The 23,874-nt window shown below is 44.8% G+C and overlaps 1 protein-coding gene across 14 annotated transcripts in view; it reads left to right on the top strand.

Moving 5' to 3' along the window:
• The window catches only part of celf2 (cugbp, Elav-like family member 2), a 213,383-nt gene that overhangs the window by 68,078 nt on the left and 121,431 nt on the right, over positions 1 to 23,874 (top strand). For 2 of the 14 annotated variants that reach the window (XM_084345247.1, XM_084345257.1), the window contains exon 1: positions 3,789 to 4,313. The exons of 9 other annotated variants lie outside the window; for them this stretch is intronic. In XM_084345247.1, coding sequence (XP_084201373.1) covers positions 4,237 to 4,313 — 77 coding nt within the window. In that variant the 5' untranslated portion in view covers positions 3,789 to 4,236. Of the gene's footprint in view, positions 1 to 3,785; positions 4,314 to 23,874 lie in introns of those variants that run through there. 3 more of the 14 variants (XM_084345253.1, XM_084345249.1, XM_084345248.1) reach the window with 3 other exon arrangements.

Below are 23,874 nucleotides of genomic sequence, written 5' to 3'. Positions count from 1 at the left end.
AAATACATCTTGTCTTTTCTCAAGTTGACCATGAGTGCTGAAATTATTAATCATATTAATCAACGGTTCTGATTAATGAAGAAATGATTCAAGTCATTTATCAAGAAAAAAACAAACATCTCTTTTTTAATCTGAATCTGAAGACGTCACTTTGGCCTCAGCATTTTACAGTTTTCTGACAATTATATCTTCAATCATGAACTGATCAGCCGAAACACAATAAAAAATATCTTAAAATGTTAATATGACTCAATTTAAAGCAGTTAAAGGAACATCAGCTTCGTCATTTCTCTGTGCTTCTTCCTCAGAGACCGGCGGATAAACATGTTCCCGTTCTCATTCATGAACGTCGCCATTCAGCTCGCGTCAATAAGCGTTTCAAGGTCCAAGGCCACAACCTGAGCCTTCGTTATCAATGTATGCAACGCTCCATTGTTATGTGGAGGGCAAGAGGCGAGGATTTATCCTCCACAGACCTCGCCCTCAGCATTACCTTTAGCCGAAGTATAAAGTGTTTCCTCTGCAGTCATCATTCTCATCAAAATTATTCTTTATTCAACCATCTGGATTTTTAAATTAAGAAATTAATTCGGTTTGAATCCAATTCTTAAGAAATTTCTCCCTGAAAAGTGCAGAATATTGTTAAAACTACCATTACTGCTATTGTCAACGTAGCTGCACACATGCTAACAAACACATGCATGACATTAGATGCAGCAGCACATGTTGAATACTGAAACAACGTCACAGTGTGGGTTTCACATGACTGCACTGAAAATTGACGATGTTGATGTTTGATTGATGGATGGATGCATTTCGTTTAGACGAACAGGAGGAGAGGATGTGAGGTTAAACGAGGAGATTTGATTGCAGGATTGTTTAGCAGACGAACACGAGAATACGTTCAAGCCCACTCGCTTTTTTCGAACCCGATTGCATGTTCACATGTTCGCCGCGGCAGCTGACACGCCTGCGCGTGGTGAGACAGGTGCTTGTAAGCCTTTGGCAGAACACAGATGCACAGCTTCGACAACATACCACGTATCATCATCACTGGTGATTATCATTAAAGTCTCTTATGTGGTTGTAGTAAGCGCTGTTGTTCTCAGCTGCGATGTGGTTGGATCGTAAACCCATTCAGGTTTGTGTTCACCCAGAGAGAAAATGTGGGCATTGTATGTTTTTTGGAAGCCACAAACACGGGTCAGGTTTAGGGTAAGACGTATCGCATCAACATTTCTACAGTACACATCATAATATGTTCAGATTACATGTATAAGAGCTGACTTGTGAGTGAGACAGCTGCCGAGTGTTGGACCACTGTTCAAGCGACCGGTCGGGACATTTTGCAGCCGTCTTTGAGTCAAAAAACTGATTTTCTTAATGAGATATTGAGACATTTTGCAGCCGTGTTTAAGTCAACAAAACCGGATATATTTTACGAGATGGTGGGAATTATTTGCAGCGTCTTCATGTCAACAAAACCAGGTACTTTAAGCTAAAACATGATCTTTTCTGAACTCTAACCTGACCTCAACCACAGCGTTCGAAATGAAACGAAACAAAGTTTCAACATAACACATGAATTCAACTTATCAGTGCGTTGCTGATACATACGTTGCCAAAATCTATTCTGTTGATTGGGTCGTTGAGTTTGAATGGAGGTTGTTTGCAATCTCCTACTCTACAAGGGTCAGTTCACCCAGGTTACATAACTACAGCGATACTGAACCTGATTTCTAGGACTAGCACATTTCATGGGACTATTTGTCGAATAGAACGTAGTTTCCACAGGAGTAATTTGGAAATATGATTTTGTGAGAGAGGGAAGTATCTTACTGTATGTGCACGCCGTTTACGTAAAACAAGTCGGCAATCGGAAATCAAGCATGGGAATAATCACCACACGTGTGCCGCTGCTGTCAGCGCACAAGCGTGTTAGATTCGGGTTATGAGCCGTCATCTGAAGCGCAGCGATGAGCATCAACTCAGGCCTGAAAAATCCTGCGATGGGAACGCAGCTGATTGTGATGCAGCAGTTGGTTAAATAATGTCCCGTACGAACCCTCGTTCTGCGAGGGGGGTCAAGTGCGGTGAAACATGCAGCGTCGTCCCTACTCCTGGGACGCGGCGATGCCCTGAGTCGCCGATGTCGGATGAGCCTCTCCCGTCCGTACTCCGACCCTCGGTCCTTGCAAGTAAACATGCAAGCTGACCCACGAGCAGAGCCGCGGGCCAAAGTCCCACCCACGCCATACACTTACCCTGCTGTATGTGTGCATACTGAGCACATTTTTTTTTTTTTTCCCATTGACCCAGATACTCATATTCTTCCCCCAGAGAGCCGCCTCTCTCAGTCTAAGAGAGGCTCATTATTTTACTGGAGTGCCTCCCCTCTTTTCTCCTGTGGAGGAGGGAGGAAGTGGGGCAACCTGGTAGACGTGCTGCACAGGGGTGCGTTCAGGCCCACTCCGGTTCCACAGGGAGGCCCACTGGATCCACACAATTAACGCGCCGCAAAATAGAGTCAGCAAGTTTCGCAGCAAATTATGAGTTGGTTCATTATTACCCGGCTATTCCCCACGCGTAATTTTCACCTCTCCAAATTTGGCCAACTCATTTGCTTGTAAATCACCGAACCGGCCGTGCTTTTATTAAGCCGCCACACTGAAGCATGTGTGTGATGTATTCTCCTCTAACAGTCTGCGCTGTATACGCTCTGAATCATCACGTGTGCGATGTAATTAGGAGGCGGTCAGCCCCAAAAATAGCCACGCTATTAAAAAAACACGAGCACGAGTTTGACGGTTTATTAGACATCCAGAAACTACACAGTGTTTTGTGTTTGACATCTTTTCTCTTATAATACTCGATTACAAACCAACTCAATCGTTAGAATAAATGTCGGCAATGTACATTTCTTTAAAACCACAAATATGTTCGACTTTACACTTGTTTTGGTTCAGTTTTCAGTGCTTATGCTCTGGTTAGGTTTAGGCACAAAAACCCACTTGGTTTGGCTTAAAATACCTGGTTTGGTCGCCACAAACATGGCTGGAAATTTTACCTAAGTCTCCTTAAAAACTCCCGTTTACGTCAACAAAACCAGATATTCAACTTATTTGCAGCCACACATATTTTTTTTCTAACCCTAACCGAGTGTTTTTTGTGCCTAACCCTAAGCAGACTCTAACCACGGGATTGTCACGACATGAAATTGAATACTGAAATGTAACGAAACATAAAGTTTGAAGACTTTAAAATACCCGGCATTATCGAGCATACAGATGTTGAAACGAGCGGTTTCATGCTTATAAATGTTGAAACACAGTCGTGAACGGTGGTCAGTGGCTTAGCAGGCGAAGTCAGGTCATAAACACTTAACTTGAACATGTTTCTTAAAACGAGACGTAAATGTAAGACGCAAACGTTCATCCTGGCATTCGGCTGAATAAAACATATATTTTAAAGCTCTGAGAAGCGTCTGATTACCGCTTCTCTGTGGTTTTAACAACCTCAGACGAAAATGTCTTTGTTGGTGCACAAATCAGTGTTAAAGGTTAATGACAAAAGGTTTCAGCTCCTTCAAAATAAAACACTTCCCAACCCTGTCTGCTGGAAGTAAATCCACCCAGACACCTTTATAATCCAGCGTCTTGAACCAGGATGTCGATGATGTTGTATTTTTTAAGAGAATTGCGTGTAAATTGAGGACAAACGGGAGGATTACAGACGCGCACTGGGTTAAAAACACCTCCATGGGCTGAGCTGAGGAGACCTAACAGTTAAAGATCAGCTGCAGCGTTATGCGCCACGCCTCCCCGGGCTCGGCACCTGGCTCTCTCCAACAGTCCGTCAGTTGCGCTGTTGCAGAGCGGATTTTTTCAGACAGGACCGGCGGAAGAAAGACGAAGAAGAAAAAAAAGGAAAAAAAAGCGAATGGGGGAGCGGAGGAGGAGAATGTGACAACTGCTGGATGCGGACAGAGTGTGTGCGGCTCGGCTACACACTGCCTTTGGGGAGGCCTCGGCTCTTGCACCTGTCCCTCTCCGTCTCCGCGGCCAGGCGCAGTGTTTTTTGGGGGGCGAGAGCGACGCTCCTTTATTTATCAGGCGGCGGAGGCGCACACACACTCTTACACTCACACACACACACACACACACACACCATACTGTACACACACACACACACACACACACACACACACATACATACACAGGGCAGCGGGCAGGCAACATGACTTCATCCTACAATCTGGATTTTCTGCCCGATATGATGGTGGAGAGCCGGCTGCTCGTTCCCGGAGACAGACTGTGAGTTATTCCTCATCTCTTCCTCTTTTCTTGTGATTTCTGATTTTTTTTTTTCCCACCTCTCCTCTCACTCCTCCTGAAAAGCAGCTGTCCGATGTGGAAATGTGAGTCCGGACCGGAATCATCGGGGCCACCACGGCTGTATAGATATCTATACGTGCGTGCGTGTGTCTCTCTCTGTGTTATTGTGTTAGTTATGGCTTGTTGTGATTAATATCCGTCGATAAATTGAAGGATCGGCAGGAGCGCCCGGGGGGCTGTTATCAGCTGCTGTAGACAGGATGGTGATGAATGAACGCCATTACGGGGGAATTAACGCCGCCGCCGTGAATAAACCTTCGTCTTTATGAAGCGGTATTATCTGCTGCGCGTCGTGCACGTTGTTGTGTGGAGACACTCGGAGCGCATTCAGGAGGAAGGAGGTGGAAGTTGCCTTTTTGTTGATTTGCGGCAGCCGCCCATCAGACCGTCTCTCCCCGGGGCTCGCTGAGGCTGCAGGGGGGACGGTGAGGGGGTTTTCGGGGGGACCGCGGCGGAGGCGGAGGTGGAGGTGGTGGGAGCGCGCCGGAGTCGAGCTCCGTTGGGTGGAGGGGGGGAAAAAAAAAAAAAGCGCAGGGTGGAAAAGACAGGAGTGATCTGAGTCACATGAGGCTGATTTAACTCCTCGCGTCTCTCTGGAGAGGAGGCTGCAAGACACAAGAGGCTGTTTGAGAAACGCGCAGGAATGCATGTATGACTGCTGTCCCGTGTGCTGCAATTGGATTTAGCTGTAATTCAGTTAAAACTCCGGAGCAGAGACACAAAGGGAGGTTTTCATCTCCACATCATGGTCATGCGTTTTCCCTCCTCCTCCTCCTCCTCTTCCTCCTCCTCTTCCTCCACAGTGCATGTCCCACTTATGTCCCCTCAGCTCACAGCTCACAGTTGTTGATGGATCATCTTCTTTCTTTTTTTCCCCCAGCAGAGAAAATGTATAGACTTCCTTCCCCTTTCATCCTCCTGTGAAGGTCTCCTTTTCTTTTTTTTGTGCAGTTTGTGAAAATGTTCGGATGTTGCACTTAACTTCTGGTGACTCATGGTGTAAAGCAATATGTGTGTGTGTGTGTGTGTGTGTGTGTGGGAGGCCTTGTGAAAAGCAGATTTAGCAGCCTCATTATGCAGGACATTTCAGGATACTGTGCTAATATCACAAAACTTATTAAGTCACGCAGCAGCTGGAGATGAAGACATCATCCAGCATCATGCCGCTGTTAAGTTAACGTGCCGTAAAATGCTCCAATCACCAATCACGCTGGGGGGTCGATGATTAATCGTGAGTCGATTGATCGGCGTTAACCGATTAAAAGCGGCTTAATCGACGATCGGAGACGGGCGCGTCAAAGAGTAACAGATTACAGGCGCTCGCTTTTCAGATATATCGTAATAAAAGACAAAAAACAGTGCGAGTCGCCTCAGTGTGAGCTGGATTTTGTTGCCAGTTGTTGAAAAAGCGACAGCTGGGAGCCTTGTAATTAAAATGAAGTCGTTATTTCATTTAAAAGTCGATAACTTTGCCTTTACTTCTGTTCTTTTAGCTCCTAATGTAGCCGACATCGATCCCGTCCGTCAAAATATTCAATCATCTTGCAGTTATATCAGTGATACAAAGATGATAGTTTATTTCAAAATAAAACATGTTAATGTATCAGTGAAGAAGTGGACGCTGCCTCCTCGTGAATATCTCCGGACAAAGATGGACATCGGACCTGAAGAATCATGATTAATTAACCGCTGCGCCTCCACAAATGTATTAATGTCATAGAAAAATCTTTAAAATGATTAACTAGCTGACAACAAATCCATAAAGTCCCATTTAGGATCTTTAAACCTGCTGTTTAGCACCACTGTAAACAAAAAGGGGGGATGGTTGTGGTTCTTTTGGTTTCTAAGCCAGAGTCTAAGCAGGGTCATAGATCGGGAATCACACAAAACTCAACATCATTTAAATAATCAATAATCAGGCGGACGAGACCAAAACGCTCCCTCTGACATGAGCGAATGTAAAGGGGGGGACGACGTGTCACATCGCCTGCTGATTATAACAAATATAATAGAATACACGGATCGAACAAGATGGTTCTTCAGGGCAAATATCGATCAGATTATTAGCAGTCAAGGAGATCGATAAGTGATATGTGGAACTGATAATCATTTGCAGAAAAAAGGAAAGTCTTACAGTTTACTCGAGTGGTGTACTCGGGTGTTTTACCATTTTCTGCTGCTTTACACTTCCAGTCCGCCACATTTTGGAGGCAGATATTGAACCTTTAACTCCACAATGTTTGTTTGATACCTGACCTGACCCATTTATTGGATCCAGTACTTCGTCAGCCAATAACAGGGTTAGGGTTATTACATAAACAGTATGAGTCCCTATTATGATGAATAAATGTCAGAAAATGTGAAACAGGCACACTATAAGACTGTTATAGGAGTGTCACATAAGCTATTTAGTACCATAGCATCACTATTAACTCACTATTACGAACCATCAGATGCTAAAAAAGAAGGTTTGGACCACGACTCTGTATCAACATGATATAGTAAACTGTAGGAGATCAGAAGTACCGAGCGTTGTCAGTTTCCTGTTTCCAGCGCAGTGATATAAGGCCGGGGCGTGCTCCTCACCCCGCGGACTCTCCCTCCATTGACTCCACCATGCAGTCTATTACCCAGATGCTCCAGTGATGAGAGGCGGCTTTTCTCATTAATCAGTGTCATGGGCTCTGACGGTATGGACCCCGTGTACGACCGGCGGCGGCGGCAGGGGCGGGGGCGGGTGGCGGACGTGGAAGCCATCATACTTCCTTCCGAGCCACTCCTTCTCTTTCTCCCTCGGATGTGTCTTGCATCACCGGTATATCTTCCCCCTCCGGAGCGGAGGATTTATGAATTATCTGTGTCGCCCGGCATTAGACAGGCCTATCTGTGCCCCTCTTACCCAGCCGGTGAGGAGGCGGACAGGTTGTACCAGATAGCAGCTTATGGAGATGACACTTTATATTCACGTGAACACGCCTCTTGAGCCGCGGCTATTTAGCTCACGAGAGGCTGCTCCTGGTGATCTTTTTTGATTTGGATGTTGTTGTGTTTTAACAGCACTACTTCCCAGCGGCTGTGTAAACATCTGTATTCGTGCCAGCCCTCCTTAACTTCCTTTTAAGAAACTCTCTCTCGTCCCGATCCCTCACGAGCGCGTCTAGGTTTGGATTTGGCCGCGTTCCCTTTCCAGGGCCTTCGCTGCTTCCTGTAGCGACTCCCCCCCACACGTCTGACACCGACAGCCCCCCTGACAACATCAGACTTGACAAATATTAGCTGACATCATATGAGAACTAAGTGGAACTAACAGTCTAATCTCTCTGCATCCAGTCCCATCAGGGCTGGAGACATGAAAAAGGGGGTAAAGTGAGAGAATCAAAGAGAAAATGGAGCAGGACCTCTGCCCTTTGCTTTCCACTCCTGCTCCGACCCCGAAGCCTCGACTCTGGTCGCTCTCTGGGAAATATGTGACCCCCCTCACCTCCTTTCCGACTCTGCGTTGAATCCCCATCTGGTGCAGAGACTGTAAGCTTCTTCAGGGGTCTGTCACACTTCTTTTTCTAAGCTGCGGGAGGAGGGGACAGTATTTAGCATTGACTTTTCTTGAAAGCGCCGGAAAATGTAGCCAAAATCCGAGTAAACGAGAACACGAGGTCGCTAACTTTAACAAGTACACTGCGTGCAAGAGGGAAAGACACCAGACAGACTCGCGATAATGCTCGAAAATGCCACATTCTTGCCAAGTGTGTACACAAACCCAACCGCCTACAAAGACGACCGCATTGCTCGTCTCTCTCTCTTGGAGGGGGAAAATGTATATCTGACATTCTCTTTAACGACCTTCCCCTTCACTTCCCCTTCCTGAACCCCCTGAACACAAATCACGAAGCCAACAGCTGAAAGGGTTCCTGTGACAGACAACATAGGGTTTCTCGTGAGAAATATATACGAGCGTCTGTGTGTTTAAGAAGGGAGTTTTTTTAGAGGGAGGGGCGACGAAAGGCCTCATCTGCCTGGTAATAACCGCGGTGTGCTGATAAAACACATATTTTTATTTGAATCTTTTAAGCTTTAACCCGTGCACTTATCAAAGCTTTTATTAAAAACCACATTTGATCAAAACCGACCAAAAAGACTTCAATGACAACATTTAAAAATAATTTCGATTCGGACACATTAGAGGGAAAATTGCTTATCTGGTGATCACAAGAACCACAAAATTAAGACATTCCCTGAAGTATTTCATCAAAACAAATTCTCGAATTGGAAAGAATATTTCTCCATCAACACTTTATATGTGAAATGTTGATGGACACACGAGTTTGACTTCTCAGGCAGACGTCCCCTGAACGGGGAACACATCATTTTACCTTTTGTCACTGCATAACACGAAAAAAGCATCTATTTTTCATTTCTGGCTCCAATAACCACCAACAAATCCTTGAATCAGTCCGATACAGATCCATTCAGGTTAAGAGCTTCCGCACAATCAAGTAAGTCAATCAATCACATCGCACAAAGAAATGCTTCTTATTAAGCGCTATGCAGACGATAGATAACACTTTCTTGCTAATTTCTGGCCGGCGTAGATGATCAGACTGATAGGCTAATCCTAGAAGTGAGAAAGAAAGAAGAAGAAGAAGAAGAAGAAGATCAGGGTGAAAATTGACATGGGCAGACTGGGAGCAAGGTGTGAAGACGAGGGAGGAGGAGTGATGGTTTGACAGCGTACGACTCCCCGGACAGGAAGCTGGTCGGATTTTTTGAATTGTGTTCTTATCTGATGTGGAGATTAAGAGAAAATGAGAGGGGGGGAAAAAAGAGATCAGTAGTGGGGGTGATGGTGGTTTTATCTTCCTCCCAAGCAACAGAGAGAGGCCTTTTCATTCTCTATTGTGAGGATGACACACACACACACATGCAGAGGAATGAGGAGATACACATCAGCGACAGTAGACGAAGCCCTCCGTCATTTCTGTTGTGATTGTCTTCGTTCATAATATTGTTATTTAGGCGAGGGGGGGGGGAGGGACATGTACAGTATGTGTGATGTATGATGTGATGGAGTCGTCTTCACGCATCACCGGCCGCAACGTTGTTTTATGTCGCTTTCTCTCAATGCGTGTGTGTCTGTATGTGTGTTGTCATAATGATGAATGTCTTTGCTGTGCCGGGGCTCAGGAGCAGTTGTCTGTGGCTGACACCGCCGTGTGTAGGTGGTGATATATCACGACCGTGTGTCTGAGGTCTCCGTGCGGATGTTTGTGCGTGTACGGCAAAGGGTGCGGTTGTGTCTGCGCGCAGGTACGTGTGCGTGGACGGCGTGATGAGGTCAACAAGCATCTTTATATGTCATCATTTGCGTGAAGAGGTGGAGGTGTGTGTGGGCGTGGACGTGCATTGATGCTCCCTGTGTCTGAGTGTGTGCATGGTTGTGTTCAGGCCCGCTAACGCCAGAATGTATTGCATTAATGTTCCCCGCCAGTGTATTTAAAGACAAGTAGGGGTCGGCGTGTCACCAGAGTAAACGCTGCCAGCTGTTAGCAAGTTAGCTCTGCTTGTGTTTCACCACAGGAGCTTTGGGGCTAGCTGATTAGCATGCTAATTTCAGTCGATATATTTGCAACACAGTACGTAACAGTTAGACGTCATAGCTTCAAAATTGTTTATCCTTCACATTTTTTTTATTATTTAAGTACATTTTTTTACATATTGCACATTTAAATCACATAAACATTTAAAATCACTGTAAACCGTCATAAACCAATGACAGTCCATCGTAGCAAGCTTCAATTTTTGGAGCACAGTATGGTCCAAATTAGAGGAAGCTATCGTGTTAGCGCTAAAAGCCCTATGTTTGTTGTAACGGTTATTAAATTTCGCTTTGTTTTCGGTTTGTAAGCTAACTAGTTTGAGCAAGTAGTCATGATTTATTTACTTAGCGAGCTAGCTAACTTCTTGCACTGCCTACATGTCCACGCTACTTCTAGCTAGCCTCTCAGCGTTTCTCTCATTAAACTCGTTGGTTGTCCGTCTGTATTTTATCCTAAAAACGATATCTAGCATAGCATTCAAGAACTACATTTCCGATTTAGCCTTGAAAGTATTTCAATGGCTTAAAGTGATAGGAGTTATTCAGTTTAAGAGGAAATACTTTGTATTATTTCCTGGTTAAAGTGAGAAGGTGAGCTCCTCTTGCCCGGTAGTAGGTTTAATTCAGCGGTGAACATCAACAGAGGGGTTGAACAAGATGTCCAAAAAGAGCCGGAGCCAGAGGATGCTAACCGAATAATTGTTGAATTCCCCGGCTAATAACACAAGGTCTTCAAATCCTGCTATTCAGTGCAGCTATGCCGCTTATATTGTGGACAGAAAATTAAACATTTTGAAACTGGTCAGAAAATCAGGATCAAAATCTCAGTAAGAGTCAGATGCTAGTGTAACGCAGTCAGGAGACGGAGCAGGACTTTAGCTAACAGGTCGAGCCGTGGGAGAAGGAGTTCTGATCCGCCATTTCAAACTGCAACCCTTCGTTTGAGACGCCTCAATCGGCTGTTATTGTCGGAGAACAGGTCAAGGTACGTCAGCTGGAGATGTGTTGTGGAGCGTCGACCCTGCTGCCGTATTTCTTGCACTTATTAAGATGCATCTCTGCAGCCTCCACGAGCTGATCATCTCGTGACTGTCTGATTACTGCCTCCTCTCCGTCAGCCATGTTGTGTTCAAGGTCTGAAAAACTTGTTTTCATGTCAGCGCGTCTTTCTCGTCTCTGTTGCGACTTTTCCTTCTTCGTACCGTTTGACTGATTAATTGATTTGACTCTTCGAGAAACGGTTTAGCTTTCTAGTGTTAGCTTCTCTATCTTCTTCTTTCTCCGGCATGTTGTTACATTAGTCTCCAGCTCTTTGGTTTGCTTATTCGAGTCAAGTACACATTCACACAGCACACGTAACACACACACACACACACACACACACACACACTTTTACCTTGTGAATCGAGCTGTGCAAAGAGAGTATTTTTGCGTGTGCAATTGTATGTGTGAGCAAGTGTGTGTCTGTGTGTGTGAGTCTTGTGTTTTTCTGAGGGGAGTATTTCATCACTTGGCCTTGAAAACGAATGAAGCATGCACATGCTTTCAGTGCTGCATACACACATTGCCACCCACATAAATACGCAGAATACACATCACGTGACACACACACACACACACACACACACACACGTACACACCCAGGCGAACACAAACACAGTCTCTCCACGTTGTTCACATCATGTCCCTGGGCTGTGGTGACGGCCAGAAAAATAACTGAATCCTGAGAGACTAAGAAAACACAATGATGATCTCTCTTCTTCTCTTGGTTTATGATTATCTCTCCTCTGCACCACCCCTTCCCTCTCCCCTTGTCTTCTTCTTCTTCTTCTTCTTCTTCTTCTTCTCTCCTTCCCTCTGCTTCCTTTCTTTCCTCTCATCCTCAATAGTCAGCCATCGCATTGGTACTGTGCAGCGGCTTTACTCTGCCTTGCCAGAGGGAGAGCTTACCTCATGCATGTCTCAGTAGATTTTTTCTACCCCTTCTCTCTCCCCCCCTCCACCACCATCCATCCCCATCCCTCGCTTTATCCCTCTTTGGCCTGTATCTTCCTCTCTTTTCTCTCTGCACTCCCACTCTCTCCCTCTTTCTCCATTCAAGCGTGCTAAATGCTTTACCTCTGTCAACTCTTGAGTCTGAGAGGAGCTCATTATTGTGGAGAAGGAGAGGAATTTGGATTAGGAGCAACATTCGTGGACTGAGGCTCTTGTTCAGCTAAAAGAGCCATCAGAATTACAGAGAGGGATAGACTTACCTGCATTAGTCGGGCGATATTATTCACTAGTCGCCAGGGTTGAAGGGTTTTTACTGTGATTTTTTAAAATTATTACTTCCCCCAGAGATATATCGCTCTTTTCCTGAGAAAGTGTGATTTCTCGCCTGAATAAAAAATAAAGATTTGAAAGAGAAAGGTTTTCAAACTATTAGCAATAACTTTTATTGTTGTTCTTCTGATATTTTTTTCTAATATTTGCTAGATTTTGTCGTAAAATACTGTAATTATCATTACACGCATCTACAGGGAAGGAAAACCTGGAACATGCAACCGTTCTCTGACATTTATTTGCAAAATCAAAGCAAGAAAATGTAACTTCCTGGACAGAGATAGTTGAGTCTCATCCCCAGATCCTCAAATACTGACACTTTGGGCTGGCAGCTCGGGTCTAAGCATCAGTATTAGTATCGATCTGGGGATGAGACTCAGCTATCTTTGTCCAGGAAGTTACATTTTCCTGCTTTCAGGGGTCAGCTTACTTGAAACAAAATGCTTTCGGCTCTAAAATACTCCCATCACACCCTCCCACCTTAGGAATCGGGGTGGACTCCATCCGTCAGCTCTCCAAAACCAAAGATCCAACAATCGTGCCTGTCTTTTGCAGCAATTTTGCCAGTTTTGTGGGCAGAGTTTGAGCTTCTCCGTAAGATCCGTACTACTTCCATCCCTTTTTCTGGCTAAACATAACCCTTGAGGTTACCCCGAACCCAAACCTCTGAACTTGATGCTCCACCTGTTGAATGCCTCTGCACTTTCATTTGGAGACGGAGTCATGTATATCAGATTTTTCAGCATGAAACACAGGTGGAAGAAACAGTCAGAGGATAACAGATAAATTGATCAAGTTGTGTGTCTATAAAATTTGCATTTCAGAGTCAGAACTCAATATTTTTCTTATCTTCAGTACGTACACGCAGGCAGTCCAACCGGGGGAAAAGGGTTTTTCACATTTGGTGGTGTACTGGCATCCCAGTTCCTGGTATTCAAGTCTGGTAATCACCTCTGGCCTTCAAACTTTTTCTCTTATGCAAAACGCTCACACTGGGCTTCTGCATAGACTTGTTGGGCTGGTTAGCTTGCATGAGTGCAACTGTCGGACCACGTGAGAGCCGGCCCGGTGACATTAGACAGCAGAAAAAAACTTCAAGGCTGCGATCAGATGGTCGTCAAAGGTCACAGAAAGGGCAGAGCCACCTGCCATCAGCGTGCAGAGCAGCTCCTGCGGTACAAATCATACACTGGTTTTCAGTCCAGACACTTCAGCAGCTGTTAGAGATAATCCTCTGTGTCCTTACTGTTTGATTTTGTCTCAGTCTCTGGTGCTAATTGGTTATTTTCGGTGGCATCTCTCACTTGTCAAACAAGCAGCGTGACCAGCGCTGCAAAGTCTTTTTTTTTTTTTCTTGGATGATGAAGTTCAACTTCATTTCCACCGTCTGTTTACAATCCAGTTCTGCTTTTATTTGTTCAAAACAAGTCTGCGTTGCGAGTATTATCACCGTGCAAGCAAAAACTTTAATTTCACGAATTATAATTATTTCTTTTATGTGTCTTCCAATGCCGGAGGAGTAGGGGAGTAAACTTCAATGAGCCGGTGAAGTGTTTGAAATGGAAACCTGCAGGCTCTCGGGCCTGGCTGGAAACTTGGTTATCTGTTCGATAGCGTACGAGAGAGGAGAAGAGTTTTGATGGGGTCGAACTGTCCATTAATGTGCCGCTTATTCCTCGTCTAACCTTTAAAAGTTGAGTATAAACTAAGCACGAGTGGACAGACTGAAAGGACTGGGCAGTAAACAGTATCTGTATTAACCTCTTCTTGTAAATCTAATATTTAATGAGCTGTATCGCTAAAAGCTGCAGTGAACCTTGCTCATCCATTCACGAACATCTTGTTTGTCGTGGATTCAGAGGGTCAAGAGGTCAAAAAAAAATATCTAGCACAAATATTAATTACTCCTCTTTCTTGTGATGAAATATTCAAGTGACAAAATTAAGATTACAACATCCCATTAGCCTCCAAAAACCTTCTGGCCCTGACCTTATAATGGAATCTAACTAGGAATCAAACCTCCGGCCACGCATGAGGGATTAATCTGACTCTTTCCAACCCAAAACCTCAGGGTGCCGCCCAACCTCATCGACGGAGCGGAGACTGTACTTTCCCACCGATAAATCTCTCCGTCTCGTCTCTTCATTTCCATCCCCCCATCTGTTTTATATGGGCGCTGCGAAGCACACACGTGAGCGCACATACGCAAAAAACACACATACCCATACGCAGCTGCAGAGCTGTCAGGTCTAACCTTGACTCGCACAGAGAATGAATCGTAATGCAAACGGGAGGGCGGGGGGGCACAAACAGGATGTCAGAGAGCTGCTGCTCGTCTCTGCCCGACCTGCCTCTTTCTTCCCTGTGGAGTCCGACTCTGCACAATCTCTCTGTTACAGGCTTTTTCTTTTTTTCCCTCTCTCTCCTCTCACCAGACAACAACAGTTACCTTTCCCTTTTTTCCACCAAACAGCTCCCAGGAGTTTAAAAAAGCAAAATGGAGTTTAGAGATTAACACTTTTGGTCGAATAATGTCAACGTAGACGCCAAGAAGTCCCCCCAGTAGCTCTTGTGGTGTTGCGTGCTGACGCAGGTTGTGGGTCGTTTGAATTAGATCGGATGTGAAGCTGCACCGGCCGCCAAGATAAATCAAGTGTTATCTTACGTAATATGCAAGAAAAGACTTTAACATTAGCAAGAAAATGTTGAAATTTACATGAGAATACATCACGAGAAACTGGTATAAAATATGTACAGCGGCTTTACTCTGCAAATATGAGCCGGCCCATATACGGTTCACAGATTTGGATATGTATTGTAGGTGTAGACTTCAGATTTGGGCCACTGTTACCCCCTTTTTCAACCAAAGCAAACCAAATGCTGGTCCTGGACAGGTGCTAGTGCTGGTTTGGAGTTGGTTCGACCTACGACCCAGTTTGCTTTTGCAAGGAGAAACAATGGCGGACAACATGGACTCTTTACAAGTGTTGCTCCTGGTTTTGCGTGCCTATATTGGCACCCAAACATGATTAGACCTTGGGCCACTGTTGCTTCGATTTGACTTCCATAGTGAAAATGTTTTGTTTATTCTCCTGTGGATGAGTCAAAACACGCCACACTGGCTCTGGTTTTTGAAAAATGGTGGTCATGAGCTCTTTTATTTGGTCCTTGAACACGAAAATGATGTGAGCAGGTCTTTAGTCGACACCAGCAAAGTGTCCTCCTGACCGACCTGGCTGTTGAAACGCAAAGAGCTGGTTGGAGATTAGGCACTGGCTCCGAACCAGCACCTTGAACCACCTTGGTCAGAAAGAGGTATGTTGGGACGAGCATCTTCTTCTACAGGTGTTGTATTGGTCCCTTGGTACAGTAGCACTCGGCCCAGCTTTTTGCAAGTAAACTGTATGCATCTCTTAGATATTGTTTCCCTCTACAGAGTTATATCCTCTTGTACAGGCAAAAGAAAAGCAAATTTTCTCCACTAATGATGTTTCCCGAACATCAAATTGTAATATTTGGGGCACACTGTTCGTCGATTTGGGGCCTGCGATATGAAAACATTAGCAGAGCTATATAGAGCGGAGCGATAGGGCCTTCAGCGGGCGAGCCGAGCTTGTGGTAAACGCCCCGGTAGTGATAGATGTGTGTGTTCCAGATAGCGAAGTGATCGATGGGAGTATTGTTGGGAGGGGCGCTCCGAGTTTGCTGTTATTGTGTTTCGGAAAGCTAAAGGGAGATGGGGTGGGGGTGGGTGGGGGGTGCAGAGGAGAGCTTGACGGGTTTATTGAGAAGCGTGATCTAGTGCACCGCCCCGGGACTCTTAGATGTAGTTAGAGAGGGCAGAGAAAAGAAAAGAGGGAGATGGATTAAAGAAAAACAGGGAGGAATTGGTGGCGGTGAACGGTGGATGGAGGGAGAGGAGAGGAGAGGAAGTGTGCACCAGAGGAGAGGAAACAGAGGCAGGAAGTGAGGATGGTGCAGAGGTGGGAATAAATGTGTAGGTTATCTGTTGATGTTTATCGGCCGTGTCCTGAGGGCTTGTGCAGTCATAACAGTGATCTAATCTGCACCTCTGGAGAGCACACACACACACACACACACACACACGCTCGCTCTCGGTGTGCCCATGCCACCAATCATCCATTTAAACCGTCATTTATCTGCCCTTCATCCGATCCATCCATTCAGCCCACATTTCCACTTTTTAATTTATCCTCCCCTTTATGCCGCAGAATTCCTCCCATCCTTCAGTCCGTGCTCCCACTCCCACATCCTGCTGAAATCCAATTGGCCTCGTCTCCCTCCTCTCTCCCTCCCTCCCTCCCTCACTCCCATTTACCTTGCTGCCGTAGGGTTCAATGGGGCTTTTAAAAGGCAGGAAACCGATGCCAAGTATTTCAGGTTCAAGCTGCTGACTGCTGATATTTTGTGCTGATATTCAATATCTCTCAAATTGGCCAATTTCGTGGCAAGAAATATCTGGAATATTCAAAAAAAATTGTGCAAAGCCCGGCAGGTGATAGGGTAAAGTTGTCAATGTTGTCTTTTTTTTTTTCATTACCACGAGGGTTATCGATGTTGGGAGCTTCCAGTTATCAGTGGCCCTAGAGAGGAACTTAGGAGCTGTTGAAAACCTTGTTTTCGTTGACCTCTAGTAGTTTAACTTCTCAGTTTGCTGCAGTGATGTTAAAGAAACTCTGGGGCGTCAGAACCGACCGTGGATCTCACAGTAGCAGCAACAAGTGGTTATTTGCAGCATTTGGTCATTTGAGAGCACAAATTAATAAATATGAGCAAATTAATGAAGTCACGTGTGGAAAATTGGAAATCACGACAAATTTATGTCCTCAAATTAGCAAAACAAGCATCCCCTGCAACATGTGGTCCAAATAAATGGGCAATTGTCTCAGAGTTTGGATCAGATGAGACTGAAACACTGTTTTTAACCTTGTGGGGAAAAAAAGTCAGTCTTGTTAAAAGTTTAAAGACTGTAAATTCATTTCAGTACATTTATGACTGAATTATAACCCCCCGACATCTCACTGTCTCAGACAAACACCGCTAGTCACAGAGTTTTTTACACTTCCTTTTACACGTCTTGACCTTTCACTAGGTGGTAATCACCAAGTAACATATTTGAAAGTTATTGAGAATTATCACAAAATGATTTCATGACGATATTCTGCTTTCTTCTCGAGAAAGCAGTTTAAAAATAATCGCTGGTAATTTCCTCAGCACATTTCCAGGAAACCTCCAAGTAGTTTCTGTCTAACTTCCTCTCAGCAGGCCTCTCAGCTGAAGTGAGTCGTTGCAGCTTTGTTATCCAACCACTCTCTGTCAAACCTCTCAGGTTATACAATATACTTCAATTCACTGACCTGCAGAAGTTCAGCAGAAACCAGTTGGACGTTTCCTGGAAAAAATGTATTGAAGAAAACAGACCTGGTATTTATTGTAAACAAAGCAGAACATTATGATTGGATCATGCTGGGGTTATTTTCAATAAATTATTGTGGTAACTGGGAGAGAAGTGTTGGTAATTACCACTTTACTTCCCATGAAGTCTGCAGACCTGTGAAAGTGAAGTAGGTTTCAACCTTTTTTTTTACACGAAAGGGAAATTTGAGGGAAATGTCATCATTTCAGGCATGAACGCTGCCGCTCCGCTGATTAGTCCTTGTCAGTAAAGTGCCTCTATTAGCTTTATGATGATGGACTGATATATTTGTCTCCCCTCGCTGTGGGGCCTCTTTAAGGGCCCGCATGCCCTGCGAGCTCCCCGTCATATAACATGCTGAGCTGGATATCGTATGGACACATGTGTGTACCCTATGTATGCCGTGCGACAGGTGATGGTGGGGGGTGAGTGTGCGTGGGTGCACAGCAGATACTGTATGTAATTAGACCGTCCCTGCTGCCGGGGGAGATTGTGTAGGTGTGTGGGGCAGAAGGAGCATCAAAACACGTGTTATTTCTATCATCAGCCACTCCCCCTCGCTGGCGTTCACCTCCGGGGGGGATTGTGGTGCGTTTCCCATCTTTAGACGAAGGTTTGAGTAAACAGACAGCCGTAATAGATCCGCAGAGCACGCAGAAATGAATACTGTCTCCTCTATTTACCTTGTTTTTTACTATCATGAAGCTAGCAAGGCTAAACAGTGCTGGAGGATTGAGTTCAGCAATTGAAGTGATTTCTCTCTGTGCACAAACACCTTCACATGGCGTGGGAGAGTGTCTGCTCTCAGTGTGTGTCTGCGCAGCTCGTCCCCCCCCCCCCCCGGGTGAATTGGCATAGGTGGGCATATCAGCCGAATCGCACGGCGCAGCGTCTGACAGAGGTCGGAGCATCGCGCGGCGATAATGCCCCCGCTGAAGCCGACGTCGGCTTCTCACTCCCCCGAACGGCCAAGTCCCTTTTCAAAGAAGTGAGAAAACAGAGTGATTCTCCTCCTTCAAACGCCGCCGCTTAGGCGAGGGCACTGTAATTTGCCACTGAGAAGCCGAAACATGAGGTGTCTTTTGAGCCATTGATTCCTGTTGGCCTAAGCCTTTTCAGCAGCGAGAGGGAACAAGAGGATGAGGAAGAAAAAAAAACAAGGGGCGAAGCCATTCCTGTGGCTGAAAACACAAACATCTGCTGCATTTTCAGGGCTTTATTCCTTCAGATAGATGTTTTAACGCTTGCACGGACGCGCGGCCGCTCATGCGTGTGCCGCACCCGACAGTGCCATACTCTGTAATAACGCACCACGAGGCAGGGGAGAGGAGAATGGCCTCTCCAACCTTTATGGGGAGTGGAAGGAGGATGCTGAGGGCTAACGCTTGCTTCAGACCCTCCGAGCTGCTGATCAAACGGGCTTGATGGCTTCGGCGGCGAGGGAGAAACTGAAGGCACAACTGGAAAGACATTAACGCGAGCGGGAAAAGAACCTTAAAGGAGCGTAGAGGCAATGTCGGCTGTTTGGCTCATTTCACTCAGCACAGATCTATTTTACAACGTCCCAGACCATTTCCCACTCGGGATGCTGAGCTCGTGTGATCTCTCGGAGTGTTTGGATGCGTGTGTGCGCGTGTGATCAAGTCTTTCCGCCTTTAAGTCAGCCTAATTTGTATAATTGAAAACAGCCATCTGATGTGCGGTTCAAAGGTAGGGCAGACAGCGGCGGGACCGAGATGGCACCCGGTGATACATGAATTAGCACCTAAGCTAGTTCGACACAAGCGCTGCGAGGCTGCGAAGCATCGTCCGCCTCAAATGTTTTATTCACTCGCTCAAATATAGATGAGTACAAGCCTAAAAATGTTTGTATTTGCTGTTAGGTGGTGATCTTGCTTAAACTGAAGTGTGTCACGCTCAGAGAGAGAGGGGGGGCCTTTCGAAAAAGGTTATTGGAGAGGATAGAAAACACATTTTCATCCAGACAGAAATAGAGCAGCTTTATTTGTCTCTTGACATTTTTGAAAGTACACTCTGGAGGTACAGTTTTCGTACGGCCACGGCAGAAAAAAAATATCTCAAATATCTCATTTTAGAACAAAAGTCTTATATTTTTCTCTGCCAGACACGATGATTTAAACCCAACTTATCCAGCGACTCGCTCCCAGTTATCAAAGCTGCTGCCTGATAAGAGCACCAAACCTATTTTTCAACTAAAACCCAGAGACATCATTTTTGTTTTTCACATATTATTGCTGCGGTTTGATGGAGTAATCTGTCAGCGGGATTGCTGATACGGAGGCAGCAACACTGCGGTCCTGAGTGATTGAGCAAGAGGCTAAACGCTGCCAGGGTGGAGGGTTTGACTCCCTCCTGGGCCACCAAGGATAAAAACCACGAGAAGCTGCTGCAGTGTGACTGGATGAGCTGAGACAGCAGATACAGCTGAGGTGATAATAACCGGTAATTTGCCAAATATTGTGATCATTGTCATCATTTAGACCCGTGAGACTTGATAATTGGAGGACGACAGTTAATTAGCTTTTTAAATCTTTTTTAAAGGTGGAACATACGACATTGAAATCAGTATTTAGTGTTTTGTAATTGCAGCTGTTCCGCTTTAATATCTCGACTTTCCTTAACTGCAGCACTTGTTCATCAATGTGTTTAAATGTTACAGCGATTTCGGTGGAAACCTCTTATGACATCGTCAGATATAAAGTGTGGCTTTTCACACATGAAGTGAATATTTTAACATGTGGAAAGAAAATAATGTGAATTACAAACACGATATCACATGAAAATGTGCTTGTTCGCATGTGAATTTAGCTTTTTACATATAATTACACTATTTTCTACGTGTGAACTGAAATATTAACATGTGGAAATAAAATTATGTCACACTTGAACTGGACCTTTTTAAGTGCAATTGACTTTTTCCACATGTGGATTATAATTTCTGTGAAACATGAAATCACGTGAATTTTGCTTCTTCACGTGGGAATTTCACATTTTTGCACATTTGTAACATGAAAAAGAAAATAATTTAGCGTGTGATTGGCTTTTTTTCCACATGCGTATCAGAATTTCAACGCATGGAAAACAAACATTGCTCATGAAAACACGTGACATTTGCTTTTTCATGTGTAGAAATCAACATTTTCACACATTTTCACATACAAGTGGCTGTTCTGCATGTAAAATCTTATCATGTGAAAATAAAATAATGTCACGTGAACTACACTTTTGCCTTTGCGATTGGTGCTCGTGCTCTGTTGCAAAGAGGAATCGTAGAGTTCATAAAATGACAACACAAACAATAAAATAACCTCTCCAGAACTACATAGAGGTTTTTGCTCACAGCTTATATTACGGGGCAAATATTCCTGGTAGGAACTGAGAGTTATCTTCAGTATATTGGTGCCCGCGGGCAAAAATGAGCTCCTGTACATTTATATTATAAAAACTAATGCACTTGGCTCAGGTCGGCTGTGCGCTGATTTGATTAAACACACAAAAACTGGAATAATGAAGCTTTTAAAACTAGAGTTTTGACACGGGGACCCTTCTCAAGATATTGTCTCAATATTGTAAAATGAAGTACTCCGAGGCTCCTACCTTGTGACTTCACATTGTGCTCCAGTGCTGCATATTCTCAAACACAATTTTCAATCATTTTAGTCAGAAACCATTTGGCCGACAATGAAGCCCGAAGCTTTTTCTGGCCCCTGGAGTTCTTTGTTCCATTTGCAGTTTGTTGGTAATCCAGCTTTTGGTTATTATTGGCATGAATGAAACATGTTATTCATGCCAGCGATGATCCTCGATCGTCACGAGCGTGCCGCTTCAATCTCGAGCTTTCGATTTGTTAAAAAAATCACTTCTCGTTGTTTCCTGAAGAACTAAAAAACTCACCTTGCGCCTGAATATTGGAGGAAAATGATGGATGTTGAGAAACGTTTACATTGAATCGCTGTAGTTTTTGCATCAGTGCTATAAAATGTCCTAAATAAATCCATCAAGCAATCACACATGAACACGTGCACCGTGTTTTTTTTAATGATAATGATCCAGTGACATAAGGTCTGCTGAGTTCATCAAGTAACCATTACAGACAGATTACACATGAATCACCATCTGGGGATTTATAAACCCTAAATCCAAGGCTATCTGAAAAATGGCCAAGCCTTTGTACATATACAGTGTGTGTTTGTGTGTGTGTGTTTGTGAGTGCACGGCCTCTGGGCACATTGTGATGCCGTTTTGGACGGCTGCCCTCATTCTGATGTCCCTATCGACTCTCTGGCCTACATGGCCAAGTACGGGCCTGTTTTCCACTGCAGGTCGATACGGACGCAGTGCTGAGGGGACAGCCCGAGGCTTACACACACACAAACACACACACACACACACAGATGCACGCACTTAAACACTTACAAGCATGGAAACACAATAGTATCCCCGAGGTACGGGCAGTCGGCATGTTCCTAGAAACACCAGCAGAGTGGACGAGGGATTAATGTGTCCGGGAGGGTGTGTGGCTGCATGTTCTGATGGGATTTCCAGATTAGTGTGTTTTAATCCAGATGTGTGATACGGTCAGTTATTAAGGGTCGACCGCTGTGCGTTTTTTTTTTTTGAGGATGATCATTTGTTGGCTTGAAGCTGATGTAAAAATAATCTTTGGTGGATGTGTTCAGCCTTTTATGTTGTAAATTTTGGAGGATGATCCCCTGTGAAGACACGTTTAAATGAAAACTCTGAAAATCTTTCCGGGGACCGGACGCTCGCTGCGTTTATTGTTTGTTGCTGGATCTTCTGTGGAAGATGTGGACAGAAAAGTTCAACAGAAACTCTCATTGTTGCTTTGTTGATGGACAGACGTCGATGATTTAGGAATCTGTTAGCAGAGCAACACTTTTATTAAAACATACTGAACATTATCAGCTCCAATCCAAAAACATCAGCCTCAGTCTTGCTCGTCGTGCTCGGAGCGTTTTTACACCTTGAGTTGAAAAAACGTTAAACTCAGAGCAGAAAAGTGCCCGACTCATCCTAAAATAAGTAAGTTCAGCCTCGAACGGACCATCGTCCAGGTGAAGCTCCTCAACCAGCCGAGCAGATTGTGTTTTCTCTGAGCCCGAGCCGAGGTAACCCCGATGACATCACTATGACATCATCGTTAGGTGTTCCTCCAGAACCACAGAAGACGTTACGTGGCGGTTTTCACCGGCTGCAGTCTGAACTCCTCGAGACGTTTAAACTGAACTTCATGTGTAAAATTGGTAAAAGTGCCCCGAGTGCCGATACGACGGCCCAGAGATAGATTTTTTTTTTTTTTTTTTCGGTGAAGTATTCCTTCAACTGCAGAATCATCGATGCTCCCGACTCCATTTCCTGCAAGCTGTGCTGCCCGGCCCGGGAAGAATAAAATTCAGACTGATGGAGATTAAAGCGCTGCTTGTTCTTCCTCTTCCCTCCTGCGTGAGTTTCCTCTCCTCCTCCTCCTCCTCCTCCTCCCCTCCTTCCTCCCTCTCTTCACCCTAACAGCCAGAGCAGTTATTACTACTTAAAGTACTGCACTTGCTGACAGGGAGGTTCGTGCTGTTGTGTGTATGTGTGTGTACTGTATATGTGTGTGTGTGTGTGTGTGCGCTGTAAAACACTGGTCTGATGGCTCCCTTGGGTATTTCAGAAGCTGCAGTCGCTTCTCTAAAGTTCAAGCAATTACATTTTCCGACCGGGTGCCATTTGCCAAACAGTCTCTGGCTGTGTGTGTGTGTGTGTGTGTGTGTATACATGAGTGTGTGTTTGCTTATATGGGCAGCTGTGTTTGTTTATAACGTGTGTGTGTTTCTTTTTTAAGTCATATACTGAAGCTTATAGGTAAAGAGCGAGGAAGCAGAGCCGCTGAAGGCGTGACTCACTCCTTGTTTTCTTTTCCTGGCAAATTAAATAAAAATGCAAATACACAATGATCTACAGTCTGCTCACTTACACTTTGTGTAGCTTGAAAAATGCAGCTTGTTTCAGATCTGTTACATATAATCAGTGGGCGGGATGTACAGTGACATAACAATACGACGGGGGCCTGGCTGTCTGCATTAGAAATTAATCTGTCGATG

The sequence above is a fragment of the Pagrus pagrus genome (assembly GCF_965226575.1).
Source record: "Pagrus pagrus genome assembly, chromosome: 23".
Taxonomy (NCBI): Eukaryota; Metazoa; Chordata; class Actinopteri; order Spariformes; family Sparidae; genus Pagrus; species Pagrus pagrus.
The sequence above is the reverse complement of the archived record's forward strand: the minus strand, read 5'-3'. Positions and strand labels throughout refer to the sequence as shown.